General features: G+C 36.7%; 1 protein-coding gene across 1 annotated transcript; it reads left to right on the top strand.

Moving 5' to 3' along the window:
• The first annotated feature begins 923 nt into the window (after positions 1–923).
• Positions 924–6,675, top strand: hhex (hematopoietically expressed homeobox). The gene is made up of 4 exons (XM_088634953.1): positions 924–1,477; positions 4,230–4,408; positions 5,200–5,250; positions 6,035–6,675. The coding sequence occupies exons 1-4, from the start codon at positions 1,114–1,116 to the stop codon at positions 6,266–6,268; spliced, it is 828 nt and encodes a 275-aa protein (XP_088491079.1). The 5' UTR covers positions 924–1,113; the 3' UTR covers positions 6,269–6,675.
• The last annotated feature ends 12,038 nt before the right edge of the window (positions 6,676–18,713 follow it).

The raw sequence follows: 18,713 nt of genomic DNA, 5'->3' as shown, positions 1-18,713 counted from the left end.
AGGCATTCATACACTTTCTTAAACGTTTAAGCACAAGTGACACATAATTACTTTTCCATTTTATATAACTAGCGACCTTATCTTCTCAGTAAAAATAAATGGATAGGCCAAGTGCTATTGATTTTTAAATACGACCAGATGCTACGATGGAAATCATTTGTGTAAACATTTCAGCCGCCGCTGAATGCAAATTGTTTCAGTTTTCAAATAATAGTACCATTACTTACGGATTTTGACCACCTCTTTTTTTTCTGAAAGACAGTTAGGATGCTTGTGCGAGTAATATCGACAAAGAAAGACAATCGCCTGAAAGTGTAGTTTACACTCGAGTTTACCCTTGTCTTTGAAAAGTGTTGCTTTGTACTTTCACCTTGTAGATAGTGTGGTCCATTGTATTGAGATGAGCGTAATACATATTTAAACACCATTCTCCAATTTAATCACAAGGTGAGAAATACCCTTAGTGACCGACTCGAGAACGCTGACAGAACAATACTGAACTGAATTTTACGGATGCATTTCTTTTTTGTTTCCTTTATAAAAGGAAGCACAGTATACAAAAATCATATTAAAAGGTTACACAGGTAAATTACCCTAACCAGATATAGCAGTACAGTTTTTATTTTACTTCGCTTTTTTAAAGCAGAGCAAAACGTTAAGCATTAAAATTGCTAACAGTGTTTGTTTTTTGTAACATTTGGAAGAACTGCGACACGATTAGCACAGCTACACTATATACCTATTAATTTAATACCCGTAGTGAAATAGTTGTAATGCATTTCCCTGGCTTGTTAATTGTGATAAGGCTGGTTTGAGCGCCAGGGGGTTGTTCAATGTTTTATTCCGCTTGCCAAGTGCACAGTGCGTGAGCCAATCAGAGACCAAATGTACCTGCAGGAAGTTGACAGACTTTATCTCCTCCCACTCCCAATACTTAGATATCGACTAGACAGGCGATAAAGCTGCCAATAAACGAGCGGTGCCCGATGGACAAAGAAGAGCTTTTTCACCAGCCACACTTTTATCTTTTCGTGAGCTAACGGGACACAACAAGCTGCAGTGCGAAGAGGAATTCGTTTTTGTTTTCAAACCTAGTGGACATCGGGAAGAAAAATGCAATACCAACACCCCACGTCCTCAGCAATGAGTGTAAGTGTTCCTCTTTACGCTCCTACTCCAGTTCAGCCCGTTCACCCTACTCCCTTCTACATCGAAGATATCCTGGGCAGGAATGTGACTCCGACGTCTACTACAGTGGTTCCGACACCCACCCTGCCGTCTCCAAATTCGTCCTTTACAAGTTTGGTAGCCCCTTACAGGACTCCTATATACGAGCCGACTCCGATCCATCCGGCTTTTTCGCACCATGCAGCCCTGACAACCACTTACGGCACCGGAGCCTTCGCCAACTCTCTCTACCCTTTCCACCGCACAGTAGGGGATTACACTCACGCGCTAATCAGGCACGACCCTCTCGGTAAGTAAAGCCCACGGCGCACTTCCTACGCCCGGACACAAGGTCGCTGTTTTGAGCAGGGTGCATCCTTGATATCGCTGCCGTACCGTGTTTTAAGCATGCCTCTAATAGTTCAGTAGTCTGTAACATATTTGCGTTGTATCCTTGGCATGTCCTTACTTTCTTCATGTAATAACTGATGCCGTGCTGTTGGACAGCTTCATGATACGTGATTGATAAGATAACGGGAATTAGTGGTCTCAAGTACTGCAGTCACACACAGACTGAATTCACAAGCCATTTTGGTAAAGTAACACAGTGGTAAGGGTTTCTGTAATCACTTCAATTGACGCATTGGTGAGGTTAGGCGTTTGAAACCTCAGATTTCCGGATTAAAAGTAAAATTATACTTTTAAGAATGTGTGGGATTTTAGAGCGAGGCTTTTAGTATTTTGTTGATGATTCATGATGATTTTAAGACCTGGTGTGTTACTACATTTAGTTAAAAAAATATAGCTTAAGGCCTAATATTAAAAATGAATTGCAAATGTGATTTAATATTTTATAGTTTGCCAGTCTCTACTTCGCTCCTGAAGTAAATAATGAAACCTTTATTGTTATTATATAACTGCACACTTCTTGTACAAATCAGGTTGTTTTTATTACCATCTAACTGCAATCATAATATTGGCGTTGTGGGTTTTTTTCCCGTATTTTGCGAATGTATAATATACTTATCTGAAGAAGGACACCTGAAGAAGGCTCCACGGCCGAAACGTTGTGTTCTCTTTCTTCTTTTTTTCAGCATGGAATAAACCTATTACTTGTTCCTTTGTAATATACTTATCTATGTGTATAAACATTACCTCACCCTTTTCCAGCAGGTAAATTCTTAGGTAAACCACATATCGAAAAGAACTGGGAAAAAATACAATTTTAAGTCGTATGAAAAATGTTAAATAAAAAATCTCAGTCCATCATATTAAGTGCTTTCCAGGTGTATATATAGTTGTCTTTGAATGACCGAAGTGTTTTAAATATATGGTAATTTACTTATGTGTACATAAATCCGACTTCATTTAGATTAAATAAAAAAAACTAAAATGTCCTGTCTGTTTTGCAACTTACACTGTATACTATAATAGCAATAAATAGCCTTTGTGGACTTTTTGTAGCAAAATATGTATTATTCAATTTCAGTGCCTAAAGTTAAACAGAATGGTACTGTACTAATCATGTGCCACTTTAAACAACTTTGAAATTTTTACTTGTGCTCCAATGAAAGAAATTTACAGAAAGTGGTTCCTCCAACATATCACCACGTATTTTCGCCCTCTGTATGTTTGTTTCCATTTTTACCTTTTCATTATGAGGGATTCGGAAACTCTGTTATAGCACAAACAATTCGAGTTCTATGACTGTGATATCCAGACACTTGTTATGTTAACAATTGCGTGTGGGTCTAGGGTTAACAGCCCATGTTCAGCAAGCCTGACCCTTTTCCGTTCATACAGGAAATCTTGAGCTCTCGATAGGAGTAAATCTGGTTTCAGAAACTGTTAAATGTTTTCCTGGCTACCTCAAGCAGGCTCTTCCCCGGGAGTCGTGCACAATACAGATTATTTTATCGACATCCTCAATACAGACATATTCAGGAAACACTCGACTTCTGATAGCCGGGATCCGTTTTTCTGATATTGTTCATTTCCTCTGTGTGGGATGTGACTTTATGGCAGCTAAAATAACTAGTTGCTTCCTATTTTTCTACTCCCCCTAATGAAGCATAAAGTATAAGCAAATGAAGCATAAACTGACGCAAGTAAAAAAAAAACGTTGCATCTTTTTTGGTCTGTATTTCAGTTAGGTACGCCTGATTTGATGTGACTGCCTAATTCGCCACCTTCTTTTTATGATAATTATTGACACATAAAAACACTTTTTATAACGCTTTGGATGGGCCCATTTTATCGCACAACCGTGAGATGAAATGTGTAAAAAATAAACCGGCACTTGTTGCTCAATGGGAAGAGTATGTGCGACACACTGTTTTGATAAAAGTGCGCAGAACATTAAAAGACCATGAACACAGAGCAGGCGTTTGTTCCTACAGATAGTCTCATCTACAGTGTACAGTCTTTTGTCCCTTTTTCTTGTTTACATGAGGTGATCTCTGACCCCAGTGCAAAGACGTGGGATTTAGGGTTCCCCACTTAAACCGTCGTTTTTTTTCGTGATTTCTAAATTGCCTCCGAAAAAAAAAACGAAATCGCAGCTTCCTAAAGAGATTTCTGTAAAGGAGAAGACGGATGCTGTAGACACTTACAAGATAGACCAACAGGAAACATATTGACGGAAATTTTGCCATAGCTTTTGTGACTCTCGGCGGTCTTCATAAACCTCAAGTGGAGCGGTTTTTTTTGTCTGAGTGAGAGAGGATACACTTTTATTCTCTATCCATATTTACATATCGAAGCATAAACAGCGGATGGTTTAAATACTAAAAATATGAGGTGTAGTTTCCACTATAGCTTTCACTTCTTTTTTCGTGTGTATGTAATTGGTGTACCTAATCATTGAAACCAATACACTTTTATTATAAATTCACTTCTCTATTAAAAAAAAATACATTACTGTTTACGTCCTATGCAAAATAAAGGTTGTTAAAGTCTTTGTTATTTTGTTTGTGTAATGTTTAAAAAATAATATTTGATTTTTTTCCACAAAGCTTAGTGGCTGTAATTAAACATCGTAATTTCGATTGTTCTTTTTAAAGGTAAACCGGTTTTATGGACTCCGTTCATACAAAGGCCGCTGCACAAAAGAAAGGGAGGTCAAGTGCGATTCTCCAACGACCAGACCATTGAACTGGAAAAAAAGTTTGAGACGCAGAAGTATCTGTCGCCGCCAGAGCGAAAAAGACTCGCGAAGATGTTGCAGCTCAGTGAAAGACAGGTAAATACACACTTAGTAAGTCCCCAAAGAAACAATGACGTTATCACTTTCCCTGAGAGGCCTGACAGTTCCGGCCTGAAAAGCTAATTTTGTGGAAATTAGAAATAAAGAGAGGTTAATCGATGGATTCTAGCAAAAGCACTTGAAACCTAAAAAAAACCTTCCATTATATGATTAATTATAACATTCTGTGCCTAATGACCTTTCATCAGTTTTTATGTTTTACTTTTTTTATTCAAAAAGACATTTGGAAACATTATATACATACAGGGTTAGCGAACTAATCCATTGTTAATGATTAAAACGTTATTTTTCTGGAGTAAATTACTTAAATATGAAACTCTTAGAAAATACCAGTATTATTTGAAAGCTACAGACAGCACAGATAAATGAACAGTAGCTTTGCCATCAGTGGCAGCACCAGTCCACTTAGGTTCTCCCGGTCATCTTTCTCTGCCTTTTTTCACTTAACTCGTATTAAAGAAATAAAAATGAAAATTAATACTTGGAAGATTTTTCTTTCAGAACAATGCAGTAGCTTACGTCTTTAAGTTTCCTTGAAGTTCACAGTGATCTGAAGTATGAAAATCTGACATGTTAACAAATTAACTTTAAATTACACTTTTAAACTAAACTTAAACGTTTAAAATTAATGGGAATATTAGAAAAAAAAGAAGACATCCCATGTGTTTCGCTGTGTTACAAAGTTGGATACATTTTAAATCGTAATGCAGCGTCCTGATATTCCAGTCGTGATCGGTATGTCTAACTGCGATGTTCGCTGTTTTCAGGTGAAGACTTGGTTTCAGAATCGCAGAGCGAAGTGGCGACGTCTCAAGCAGGTATCATCTCAGTCTGATTTCTATCTCTCCACGTCTTAGGTTTGCTTATTAAAGTCTTTCTACCGCCATATCCCCCGAAGAACTATGTTCCAAAGTATGTTTATCCTCTTCATCTTGAGTGAGAAGACAAACTAGTCGTCTAAGAAATCTGGAACAACCTATTGATGCGGCACTAATGTTAAAAGGGCCTAATGCAACTACCGTATCTACATCGTTTCTGGGCCGGCAGGTTCACCAGTGAAACCTGTACGCTAATTGAATTGCAAACCAAGATGAGTTTAATAAAATTAATGTGTGTCAGATAACAGATGGACAAACCCACTTATGTTCGACTTATTCCGATATTGTGACGTTTCTGATAAGATAATGTAATATTTTTTTCTTTAGTATTAGTATTGCTATTAGATCTAACGATGTTCTCAAATCACTATTTCTCAGATTGGTTCTGCGCCCAGTCTAAAGCAGCTACATCACTTCTTTTCTACTTATAATGTGTTTAAATGTCAATGCAAGGGCGACCTTCAATATTCCTTCATTTATCCAATTCATTTTAGAGATAATTTTACAAGATTATATTTTTTAATCACCTATATGTAGGTGAGTCACAGTTCTTCAAAGAGAAAATGGAACACAACATATTTGTGCAACACTATATTTTGGTCAAAACGTTGAACCACATGAAACTGTACAGGGGTTTAGCTAGCAGAAGACATTTTAATTAAATATTCGAGCGTCTGCATTTAATATCTTAAACATCAACTGTCAATATTTTCGTTATTTACAGGAAAACCCACAAGGAAGTAAACGCGATCTGGACGGCGAAAATTCGGAGAGCCACTGCGATCAGAGACAGGAGATGGGTTTGTCTACAGATCCGGGAAGTAAAGAGATAGCGCTCAGCAGATCTCACTCTTCTTCCTCGCCGATATCTCAGGGAGAAATCGAATCAGATATCTCGGACGATTCGGATCAAGAGCTGGACATTGGGGAAGATATCAACTTCTCTTTAAATGCATAATAATGATAGACTGCTGGAAACGGAGGAAGTATGCTTAAGACTTGCACTTTCCTTTACCGAAGCACCAACGTTAGGACTTGATGTGCATGTAATTACAGTATTTGTAAATATGTAAATTTCGCTGAAAGGAATGACATCCTTTCAATATAAATTAATAAATACGCGTGTATGTTTTTGTACATCTCTTCTAGCAAAATATAGTTTTGTTCAATTTAAACTAATTTGTACGATATGCATTAAAGTTTCATACTGTACGTTTCTTCAAAATATATATTTTAATTAAGCATTTTTAGCGTCCCAGTATTCTTTGCATAGTGAAGTCTCTAAGAAAAGGTCGGTTTTGTCCAGACTGTTTAATGATGTTTTTTTGTTTAACGGAAAATAAATCACAACAGCATACAGCCTTTGCTCAGTTTTGGAGTTGTATTTCTTGACAAGCTCTTGAGTATGTATTGTATGTAGCCTGCATCTTAAACCAAAGACTATACTGAACAACAGGTATAATCTGTTTGATTTTCAAAAGGGGCACATTCCACAAGAACAGAGGCAGCAATGCATTTTTACGGGTAATTTTGTCCTAGGTAATTTTACACTTGTAGTTTTCAAAAGGAATATAATTCTCCAGCCCATCGCCGGCGAAATGTAGGCAATGCATTTCTTAGGGCATCCAAATATTTATCGTGCAATGTAGCTGCAAAAGTGAAGAAAAAGGCATATACCGTATAGCCTAGTACTGTATATTTACCATCCCTGGGACATTTTCACTCTGAAGTATACACCCCAGCACTCTCCCCTTTCCAGCGTGTTTTTAGCAGTCTTTATGAACCTATGGGATGAATGTATGGGGCTATATTACAAACCAAAATCTTAGTCACCCACAAGAATTTAGTAAAAAATAAATTCATGTAAGAATGTTAAATTCACGGATTACAACACGTACAGGGAAATTAATCTTGTGATGAATCTACTGACTGGGCTAAGCTACATGATGGACCGTATCAATGTGAATCCGACAAAGCAATAACTACAAACCTCGTGTGTTTTAAGTACGCAAGATTCATATCATATTGTTCCCAGAACATGCGCAATGACTATTTGAATGTTACTTTCTGTATAGTATTTCTAAGAACTAGGCAATGCAGATCACCAACTGGGTATTATAAAATTGCATTCCAATATTTTAATAGTTTTTGAGAAATACTGTCCCAAACTGGACAGTCTTACATTTAAACTAATTTTCATATTTAAATGCATGGAGTGAACGTAAACCTGTTATAAATACACACAGGTTTGTCTGAATTGTCTCACTTGTCTGAATTGCCCACAGATTATAAAAGACTCAACTGCAAAGGTCCTGCATGAAACAATCAGATTTTAAAAACATTTTAAATAACGGGTAAGTGTATTTGGAGTTTTACCGTGTTCTTTTACTTAATGAGGAATTTTAGATCCAGCAATATGGGAGGGGTTAGGCTATGTCTGAATTAGTACCCGTGCTTTTTTGTTCTAATTGGGCATTTTATTGTTTTGCCCTTACGACCTTTGGAAATATATTTCACCTATCTGGTATTGCAAAGGTAGTTTGGGGCATGTTCGTCTCCTGTGCCCTTACTGAAAACCAGCGTGATAGTGTTTATTATGTGACTGTTACATTTTGAGTCATATTATCACATTAATTTCAAGCTGAGCGACTCAAGAACAACGTCTTTATTCAAATTTTATTAAGTAAAATTGAAAGATCTATAATTTCTCAGTCCCGCGCGGGACGTCTCTTGTTCGCATGAAACGTGGTTTGATTTTAAAGCGTTTCTAACCCTTAAATAATTCTCATTTTCCCAATGCAAATCTGGGATGATAACGCTTAGAGATGGTTAGAGTCTAACTGCTGAAAGGGATAGATTGGCCGAGAGACTTTTTCTCGCTTATAAACCATTCTTATGTAGTCAAAACGCAAGCAATTCTGTGTACCTCAAAACTGATTTTAATTAAATAACATCTTTTTCCTGCCTTAAAAATAAATTTCATTTTCATGAAATGCCACAATGTAGATGTTTATGTTCCCAGAACATATAAGTATCACTAAACAATCTACAGCAAAATGATTTGGAAAATATTATGTCTTTATTTCCACTGTCTTCTCTTTTTTTCTGAAAGTAAAGGTGACAATTATCAGATAATATAGTATTAGACATTAGAGTTGTAATAGTAAGTTGAATTACCAGTATTGCAAAATATTCTTATTTATAGAGAAGTGTATTGTTGCTTCTTTATTTTTTACACTGTATTACTATTTCACATGCAATAAGCTTGACACCATTTACGTTAAACAGACCTTAGATGAATCCAAATCCTTTTAAAAACAAGTTGGTAGAGAATGCATATCTCTGTCAAAAAAATAATAACATCAAAGTAATTTCTGTTTGCTGTTTATACTGTCATTTCAATAATCTAACAGCGCACTCCCAAATGTCTATATACTCAGAATATTCTATTCTAAGTTCTTGGATTTCTTAGAAAAACAATAATTATCTTACTAACTAAATACTCTACATCAGAGCATAGACCATGTAAATAAATAAGAGACTTCACTTTTTATTTGTTTTTTAGTTCATTGCCGGACACGTCCTTGCTCTGTCTTAGAGATAAAACCCCCCAAAAAATATTCAGTCTCGTTGTGGTTTTCAAATGCGTATGTTTTACCTTGTTTTTCGAAAAATTGATTTACCAGCATGTTAAGTATTAAAATTCTCCCTCTTCCGTAGAGAACTCTGAAATTAAGCTTTCCGTGTGGAGTCTTTAGAGAACGTTTGATTAGGGTCGTTGCCTATGAGAAGTTTATAAAGATTGCTAATTAATTAGTGTGAGTGTTCGCAATTTCCTACACTGTGCCTTCCCTTGTCAAACCAACAAAGACTTCTGTGTGAAACCAAACCGTTTGTCATCCTTGTGCAATCAACTTTAATTTTTTTAAATTAAATTCCTTTGAAGAACAAAAAAGGGTTTATAAACAAAAACTACCACACAAACAAATTGCTTTTTCAAGGACTACGGCGGGCAAACCTTAACAGAATGTGTTAACTGAAGAGTTTTTCTTTGGTAGACCTGCTGTACAATTTATACCTATGCATAACAGCTGTTTTACTCATCACTGCAGTTGTTGAGGTGCTATGGAAATCCTTGAAGGGCCTACGTAAAAGTGACACACTCCCACATTTGTAAAGCAGGCTTGCTGGTTGGGTTAACTCCATTAAAGTCTTCGATTGTTATCGTGACTTTTATCTTCTTGATCATCGTCATTCATTCCGGACAGTATTATTCAGTATGATCCAAGAATTACTTTCTTAACTGTCCATATAGCAGAATTAATTTAATCTCTAGACACTGTAGTTTCCAATATTGGATGCTTTGAATCCTCGATTGTTTGCAGGTAGGCTATTTCCTCATGAATCAGCACATATACGACCTTTACAACACAGGTTTGCTCTTGTCTTTGACTCTTTTATCAGCAGATTCAACTTCAAAAAGGTTATCATTTAGCAGAAAGGCAAACATAGAAGAGTTTTTGGTAAGCATAATGTTAATCATTGGAAGACCTGTAATGATTTGAGCATGACAGTGTGTGATTAATCTTTCAGTGTATGCACCTGTAATTTTAGTCATTCAGTTCAATGGCCTTAAATATGTAAAACCTTTCCAAAGCTAATAGTGGGTGTATTGATTTTTTTATATTGTGTAATGGTTCACAAATCATGAAAAAGTAAAACTAACATTAAAAAAGAACATACACAACTTGTTCAGTAAAGATTAAGTGAAACATTCATTTATTCAACGCCTTTTGCCAGTTCAAGATTCAGAAAGTCCATTGAAGTGATACTTGGCACAACTTCATTGGCCTTTCTAGCCTATAATACAGAGGACAAATGATATCTGGACTGCAAAGGCTTGAAACATCAACTCTAGTCACTGTGAATACCACACATACACAAAAATATCTTTTCACCTCTTCTACACGTCTCATTTTAAGAGGAAGCTGAAAGATGTTGATAAAGTAGTAGCTGGTAATTAGGAAATAGCCATAGATCGCAGAGTGTTTCTGGCAATGATGAACCAATAAAGTGAGTTTAATTATATTTAACCTTTATAACACTTAACCATACCATAATGCTACCAAGTAGAAATGGTAATGATGTTCATTTGCTTGTACTGTAAATCATCCAAAAGAGATTCAAGTACAGCTAATAGTCAAGTGAAAAGAGTGGAGTTTAAGGTTAAAAGAGTGTTCAGGTAACGGGGCCCAGGGGGACTAAGTCTGTTATTGGAATGATGTGACCTATCTTGAAAACTGGATGGTGTTGAATTCTCCTGCAGTTGAAGACCTAGCCTTTAAGCTTAGCAGAGTTTACCACTGTTTGGGGAGTGTGGCACTATGAGAAATATTCCAAGATTAGAATAACATTCTTCCCTAAAATAACACATTTATTCCCACATCTGCCAGAATCAGAATAGCATCCAATCCTACTGGGGGAGGAAGGAGGAAACTCAGTGGAGCTGCAGCTCTGTATGGGATCTTCTGTCACAGCTTGAGGAACAGAGAGCGAGCCTGTCACATAATCATCTTTTATGTGATGTCCATAAATGTCCAGTAATATGTTTTTACTGTAAATGTCTGCAAACATTCTGTTCATTGTTCCTGCTTTGGCGACACTAATTCATTGGCCATGTCGATAAAGTTCTTTAAATCTGAATTGGAATTTCAGCAGCGCTGTGTACATTCTGATCCCGCAAGAGGCCTTGATCCAGTCCCAACAGGGGCAGGGCAGTGAGGCACCCGTCAAACAAAGAGCTTGAAAGTCTTAAGTTCTGCTTCAGGAATTTGCAGCTCCAGTGCTTTTGATAGCAATCGCAATGGTGTCATAGAATGGCAGCTCTGAATGATAGCGCCCACCTGAGAGGTTGTGCTGGAAGGTTTTCACCAGACAAACCACAGCTCAAGCCACATCAATGCTCTGGTGCAATTGTAACAAGCAGTGCAAAGGTGACAACCTGTACAACACGTCATGATGTCTGATAAACAAAGCAAAGTTCCTCTCATCAGAACTGTTCGCATGTATCTAAATCAAGTTTCAGTGCATCCGGTGAGAGTGTTTTTTCAATATTGTTTATTGGTTATTTTTTAATATAAAAATTACAGGGCTCAAAATGTGACATTTCAGAAATTTTCACAATGGCCAATTATCAAGAGGAAATGAAGTAAAATCGATTTCACTTAATTTGATCACTATTCAACTCTATAAACTAAAGAGTATAACTCTCTAAAATATTATACATATATTTTTTGTTATTCAAAGCATAAACAAACACATTACCGAATAATTTATACTGTGCTATGGAAAGGTCTTCATTTGCACAGACCTATTTAGTTAATTTTTTTCTGTATTTGAACAGATAATAGTTTTTATAGACTTATCTTAATTGGAAGCTCAAGCAGAAAATCCTGTAATCATTTAAAGTGGTAGGTGAATACTTTTAAAATACCATATCTCATTCTGGATTGTGCCTAATTGCAAAGCAAATAATGCACCTGAATGCACAATAAAATGAGATCTTATATTTCCTTAGTTGCCAATGGAATCTGCATTACTGTAGAATTTCCACTGCTTAAAATGACACGGGACTAATTGAATTAATGATTTAGAAATTAGGCTCTAAATGCTATCCTTTGAGCTTGGCGGATGTGGTTTCTGTGACAACTCCAAACTAAATATTGACGTGAATGCAAGGAACAGTACAGAGTGAGATCAGTCTTCTAATGCTTGGAGGCTGTTGATTGTTTAATTGAAAGTGGAGGTTTTGCTCCAGTAGTCAATTACCCTGACTTGTTTAAGTTTTTTCAAACCACTGAGGCCGCATTTAGTCATGTTCCCTTGATTCCACTTACATTTTATGCTTTGTGTCTTTATGTACTTTAGAGATTGATAGTCTTCATCCATGCTGTGATGAAACAATAATTAAGACCCTATTTGGCCCGACACTTATCACATTTGTTGTTAATTTAACAGCTGTGTTTTGAGTAATTGACTAGAATCAAATAAAGACAATGAGTCTTAGTTTTCTGACATTTAATGAGAAGCATACATCAGTGGAGTTCCACCTAAAAGAACACACATAGTGAGGAGGATTCAGTCTTATTCATTGGCAAGTATTAATACCAGCAACAACATCTAATCCTCCATTTTCTAACCTCTTAACCCAATACAGGGTCATGGGAGAGCTGGAGCTTATCCTGGGAAGCAATGGGCACAAGGCAGTGGACGGGACACCAGTCCATCTTCAGGTACATACAGATACGAGCAAACACACTCACTCACACTGGGGGCAATTTTCTCAGAAGCCAATTAACCCAACATTATGTCCTTGGACTACGGGAGGAAACCAGAACACCTGGAGGAGACCTACTGTACTGTATACATAGGGAGAACATGCAAACGCCACGCAGATAGCACCCCAGGAATTCAACCCAGGGCCCCGGCACTGCGAGGCAGAAAAGCACACCACTGCACCATCATGCCACACACAGCAACAACACAATATATAATATTTTCCCTTGTACTTTTCATACCTTTCAAACCTACATGTATTAAAACATTACTCATAAACTGTACAGAAATAGAGGCTTAGAAAACTTATAATTATCAATACATTGCATGGCTTCACTGTACATAGTGACAAGAAAAATAGTCAATGAATATATAATAGAATGTGGAAAGTTGATATGAATTGATATTGGTTTTATTTTAATTATTGTCTGATATGTACAAGTAGTTTTTATGTAGGTAAAACAGTACACTTCTTTTAGGTTTGTGAATTGATGTACTGGGTTTCCTGTAATTTGGTAATAAAGGCTTGTGATGTATTGTACAGTTTTTTTTTACATTTGCAGAAGTAGGATGATCTATGCTGGGACATGAGATCCTGAGCTCTTGACCTTTGGCTGTCTTCAGAGCATGCCTGTGTTTAGTAATTCAAGACAGCTTTAGATGTCTTGTGTCTAAAGTCTAACGAGTTTTAGTGTTGTAGCAAATCAACAAATTTGTTGTTTAAAGGTAATTTAAGAAACCTGTCATGCTTGGTTTGAAACACTTTCACACCTGGCGATGTATTTTATCCTCATAACTGTGAAAGATTACAAAACTACAGAACTGCTTTAATCCAGTTTACCGTGGTGCACCAATGTAATGTGTGTACATATTATGAAACAGATGCAATGCTAATATAGACACTACATGCAATGCATTTTGTTTTAACTTAAATAAAGCATCTGCACATCTGACATCGTTTTGTCATCCTTCCCTCAGCATTATCACCCATTACTAATGCAGCAAAACAAAAAGCACACAAAGTTTGCTTTGGTTAATTTCATTCTGGAGTGTTTGTTGATGCATTTGTGATGTCAATGAAAAATCTGTGCTCTGAACATGAATTAAGTAACAGATCCCAAGATAAGTTGCCTGTTTTTATACATTTAATGACAGGAAATTCACTCTCTAATGCTGGATATAGGTTTAATGCAAAACTAAATAGCTGATTATATTTGTTTCCACCAACCAGGTTAGCCAGTGTTTGTTGTCTTTTAAAAGTAATTGCTCCACGGACAATTTAACATTTTGTTCTATTGAACTCCTGAAAGAAAAAGCTCACTATAGACAATGCATTATCTTGAGCTGCAGATTTATAGCACCTCACTGTGCTGTATAATGGAGCTGGCCATGTGCTGGGAGTCATTTATTTAGGTGTTTGGTTCATCTGTGTCATTGGAGTCAATGACAGGAGTTTCAAAACAGGCAAGAGATACAGTATCAATGCAAACACTGTCCTTTCATTAATTTGTCAACCGCCTTAAAGATAAAGGTGCCAGTTTGCCCAAGGTCAACAACTACTGCAGCCACATTCCACAGTTGTTCAATTATAACAACACATTAACTAATGCCCATCAAAGCTGTTCTGATTAATTGCTTCAAAATTGATATGCTTATGTAATTTGTTCTTTGAGAGAGCATGCACCTATGGCTGAGAAGTTTATAATTTAATAGTTTGGAAATCCAATACCTTTAAAAACAAAAAGAGGTGTTGTATTTTGAGTGGCCTCGAAGTGCCAGCCAATTTCAAAGCAATAAAGAAGTCAAGAATTTGTCTTCATTAAGTATGGAACTAATTCTTCAGATCCAGATAGCACTGGGAATTAAAAAAAAACAGAGATTGCCCTACACATTTTGAAAATGACTGTCATGCTATGTAGGTAAATATAGATTTTGAAGACTATACGAGACATAGAGAGACAATAGTAGACAAGTACACAATGAATTAAAACTTTAAAAATTTGTTTCTTTGCCAAATTTACCTTAACTATAGAAATCTATAGTCACCTTCAAATCTGAAGGTAAAACAGATGATGCACAAATAAGAACTCCATGTCTGGGATTGTTTTTCGACAAAGTTAAAAAATGATATATCCATTTAATCATGGATATTCCCCATCACTTTTCTGTGTCTCTCATGAATGTTTCAATTTTTTGCTTAACCCTGGTTACCATTCTATTTTAATAAAGTAGTTTAAAATGATTTGGTGATGCACTTGTTCTATTTATTTTAATGTCATGTGTCAGTGGACCACCTGAGTAACATGAGCAGTTTGAATATAACTTTAAAGGTTTGAGATATCAGACAGAACTTGTAGATAGTGTTGAAAAGGGAACATGAGACAACAGCATGTGTTAATAAAGGGTAGGTCTCTTTCATAATGGCTGAGTTACATTAGGAGCTATGCTATCTGTATCTCAGACAGCACCAGCTGTCACAATTTATTCTAATAATAACACTTCCATCAATTGGAAATTGCATAAAGCACAGAAAATAACCAATAGTTATAACACAAGAATGCCTCCTAGAATATTGCCAAGAGAGATACCTACTTCTTAGCAGATTCATAACTGTGGCTTCAAGTGCATTTTGGGAAGTATGATGGATTAGGATTTTTAACAGGCCCAATTTCTATTTAATATACTATTCTGTGTTTAAAAGACAACACAAATCATAAACTTCCCTTTTTAAACTGATGTTGCTTAAAACAGCCATTGCATCCTAATTTGCAAAGTAATAGTGCAGGAAGATAAGCAATGGAATTCTAAAAGTCTGATAAAAACTCACGAATTAAGCCTTATCATATTAGACCAGACTTCATATGCTACCATTATTCATAAACTGTAATAATTCATATGCCAGTTAATACATAGACAGGCTTATCAGGTTACTGAGACTGGATGGCCAATTTGCTAGTTAAGAGCATATTGATTAGTAACTATCAGCTAGGTTGTTTTATGATGGATGACTTTGTTGTTCTGGCAAACTATCAATTTCTGCTGTTTAATGTAAATGTTCTCCTCGTAAAATGTACTTAATAATGCAACAGGTGGTAAACATCCCTTTGTGGTAATTCAAGCAGCTAGGTTATTTAACTTTCAATTACAAAGAAGAGTTGCAGAATTTAGCAAATATACAGTAGATCCTACAAAGCCCTTTACATCTGTGCATTTTAAATACCATGACACACTTTTTACAAGCAGGAATTTGCTATTATGCACATTCAAAGCATGCAAGAATATGCCTTAGGAAGAAATATACATTGCACAAGTACAAATTACATCAAAGGATGACTGATGTGGTAGGGGAAGACTGTAGGACATGAAATCAGAGGCCCAGTTGGCTAAAGCAGTGACCTTAAGGTTAGACAAATAAACTTAACACAACACTTGTCAGGTAAGTGGATGATAATGGCTTTTAAGTTTTTCCCCTGTACATCTAAGCAAAATTGCTCTATTGGCTGTAAAAAAGTTTGCAGTTTTCATTTAAAACTTCTCTGAAATGTGTAAAAACAACTTGCATAACTACATAAAGGTCAACGGTAGAAGGCTTTTTTCATTCCTTCAGCACATTTTAAGTCTATTTTCCGTAGTAAGAATATTTGGGAGAAGCTGAGAAGTATCCACCACTGGTCTGGCAGCTGGACCAGTAGGTGGAGATTGGAATCTGCTTTATTAAGAGAGGCCCTGTACTGGTTAGTCAGTAGGATCTGATTAAGGATAAAGCTACAGGTGCAGTAAATGAGACAGGGTGCAAGGGGGGAAGGGAGAAACTGCAATAAACCGTGAAGCAAACAGGGCAGAGAAAAAAAAAATGCCGTCTCATTTCTTCTGGGGTTCAAAAAACAAAACCGAGTCTCTGTAGTACATGACCCCTGCTTTGTGAGTATAGTGATGTTCATATGGGCTGTGCAGGATGGCCACTTGCAAGATTACCTCAGAGGAAGGCGCAGTTCTGAGGTCTGACCACACGCGCAGAGTTGACATGATTCTGAGTTGGAAGCTCTTTGTGTAGCTGTTTCAATCTGCAGTGGGGAGCTCATCTTTAAGGTAAAATACATGGAAGCAATTGCACCATTATACAAAAGCATAGCTGAGATTCCAAGAGGAATGATGTGCCTCAATCTTGGAATACAGAAGGAGGGTACAGGTTAAACGCAATAGGGTTCTGTAGAAATAAACAGGACAGCTGTGACATGCGAGGGTTTTTAGAGACTGGAAATGAAAGAATGCTGTGGGGGGTATTTTGTAGAAACAGCTGCAGTGCTTAGCAGTTGGAGACTTTGTGTATAATCTTATTCAAAAAAGCTTCCTTCAATACAGTACAGGAGTTCAAGTGAGAAATAGTTCTGCATACAGAACATATCCTGTTATTTTCTATAACTTGTGTTACAAGTTGAAGCAGACATAAGAAAATTCCACATGAGTCATTTTATTTTTTCCTGTTTCTCTCAAGAGTGAGGGTTTTACCAGCAATGTGCCCACTGTGCATTCTGACATTGAGGATGTTGAAAATATGTGTCCTGAATCATCTGCTGAAGTATGCTCCCATAGCCAACAGGAATATGTGCTTACAAAAGACACTTAATCTTTTTCACTCAGGAAGTTATTCTTACATGTATGTTTCCACAAATAATGTTATTGGGAGAGCTCGAGGCTCTGAACAATGCCTGCTAATTTGTTTTGCTTCCTTTTTGCCACAGTAAGGACTGAAAAAACAAAGATGAAAATGTGAGGAAACTCCCTTAATTGAGACTGAAGCAGCCCATGCTGTGTAATTCAGGGAGCCTGCACAGTGTGGGCATTTTCTAAATGGAAATCAAGGAAGGAGCTCTGAAGCAACATTTCCTCCCTCTTTGAACTTGCTGCTTTGACAAAACAGTTTCAAACTCTTCAGTTCACTTATTTCTGTGCTGACAGTTGCCCTTTGGGGGAAGAAGAGCTGTACATCTTTTGAGTGGTTTCATCACTTTCACCTCATAGATGTCATTATTGGGACTTGAGGGATTTGAAATCCCATCCCACATCTTGTGTCACTCTTAAATACAGATATATAAATAAAACTGTCTCTGTGACAATTCATGTGCCAGCCACAGCTGCTTCAAGTTTATCAGAAATTTGGATGAAATGTAACTGATAAACTGCATTCTGCTCTGATATTCAATAGTTCAAACCTCCCTTCAACACTCTCAAATACAAGTACAAATTTGTTCTGTTGCAAAAGTAAGTAGAGTCCACTAGAGAGTTAAACAGTGCTGTATTTTCTAGGAAACTGCTAAATTCCCCACGGACAACTATTTGAGATGTCACAGACTCTATCCCTTGATCACCCTGAAAAACAAAACTGCTACTTCAAAGGCTCAAAATTATTTTGCACTTGTTCCTTCATTCTGCTTTATCGCTGTGCCTTCTGTGAGAAACTCAGTGACATTAACACCTCATGAGAGATGCTAATCTTAGCATATAAACAGGCAAGCTACGCCTCATAGTTTGATACTACTTCTCAAGGGTTGTTAGAAGAACTGTAGTTTTTTTTGTAAGTGTATAATGGTTGTTTTTGAGATGCCAGTGTGGAATCCAACTTAAAATATCCCTGTTAGGTGAATGGATTAAAAATCAATTCCAGAAAACATGTTATTTGTTTGTTTTTTTCTTGGTCCTAGCCACTGATTATTGGAATATCATTGGAGCTTTGGAATCAGTCTTTTATTAGGAGACAGCATCTAAATAAATTAGGGTTGAGTTGATTTTTAGAATTGGTCCATCTGCAAACCTACAGTGAATTTAGAGAGATGTACCACTATAATGATCAAAAAATTGAATATTTTAAATAATTTAAAGACAAATAAGAGAGCAGTTTATCTTGCAACACTGGTTATTTAAACCCACACAGCAGCCCCTGTAGTACCCAGTCTTATGGAAATGCAATAACATTGATTCCTGTCTGATTAAAGGGGAGGGTTGTGTAACAGACACAATATTCAGCTTTACACCTGCTGTCCTTCAGACTAGGCAGGAGGATACCAACG

Source organism: Lepisosteus platostomus, chromosome 6 (assembly GCF_059453375.1).
Source record: "Lepisosteus platostomus isolate fLepPlt1 chromosome 6, fLepPlt1.hap1, whole genome shotgun sequence".
NCBI classification, from domain to species: Eukaryota; Metazoa; Chordata; class Actinopteri; order Semionotiformes; family Lepisosteidae; genus Lepisosteus; species Lepisosteus platostomus.
The sequence above is the reverse complement of the archived record's forward strand: the minus strand, read 5'-3'. Positions and strand labels throughout refer to the sequence as shown.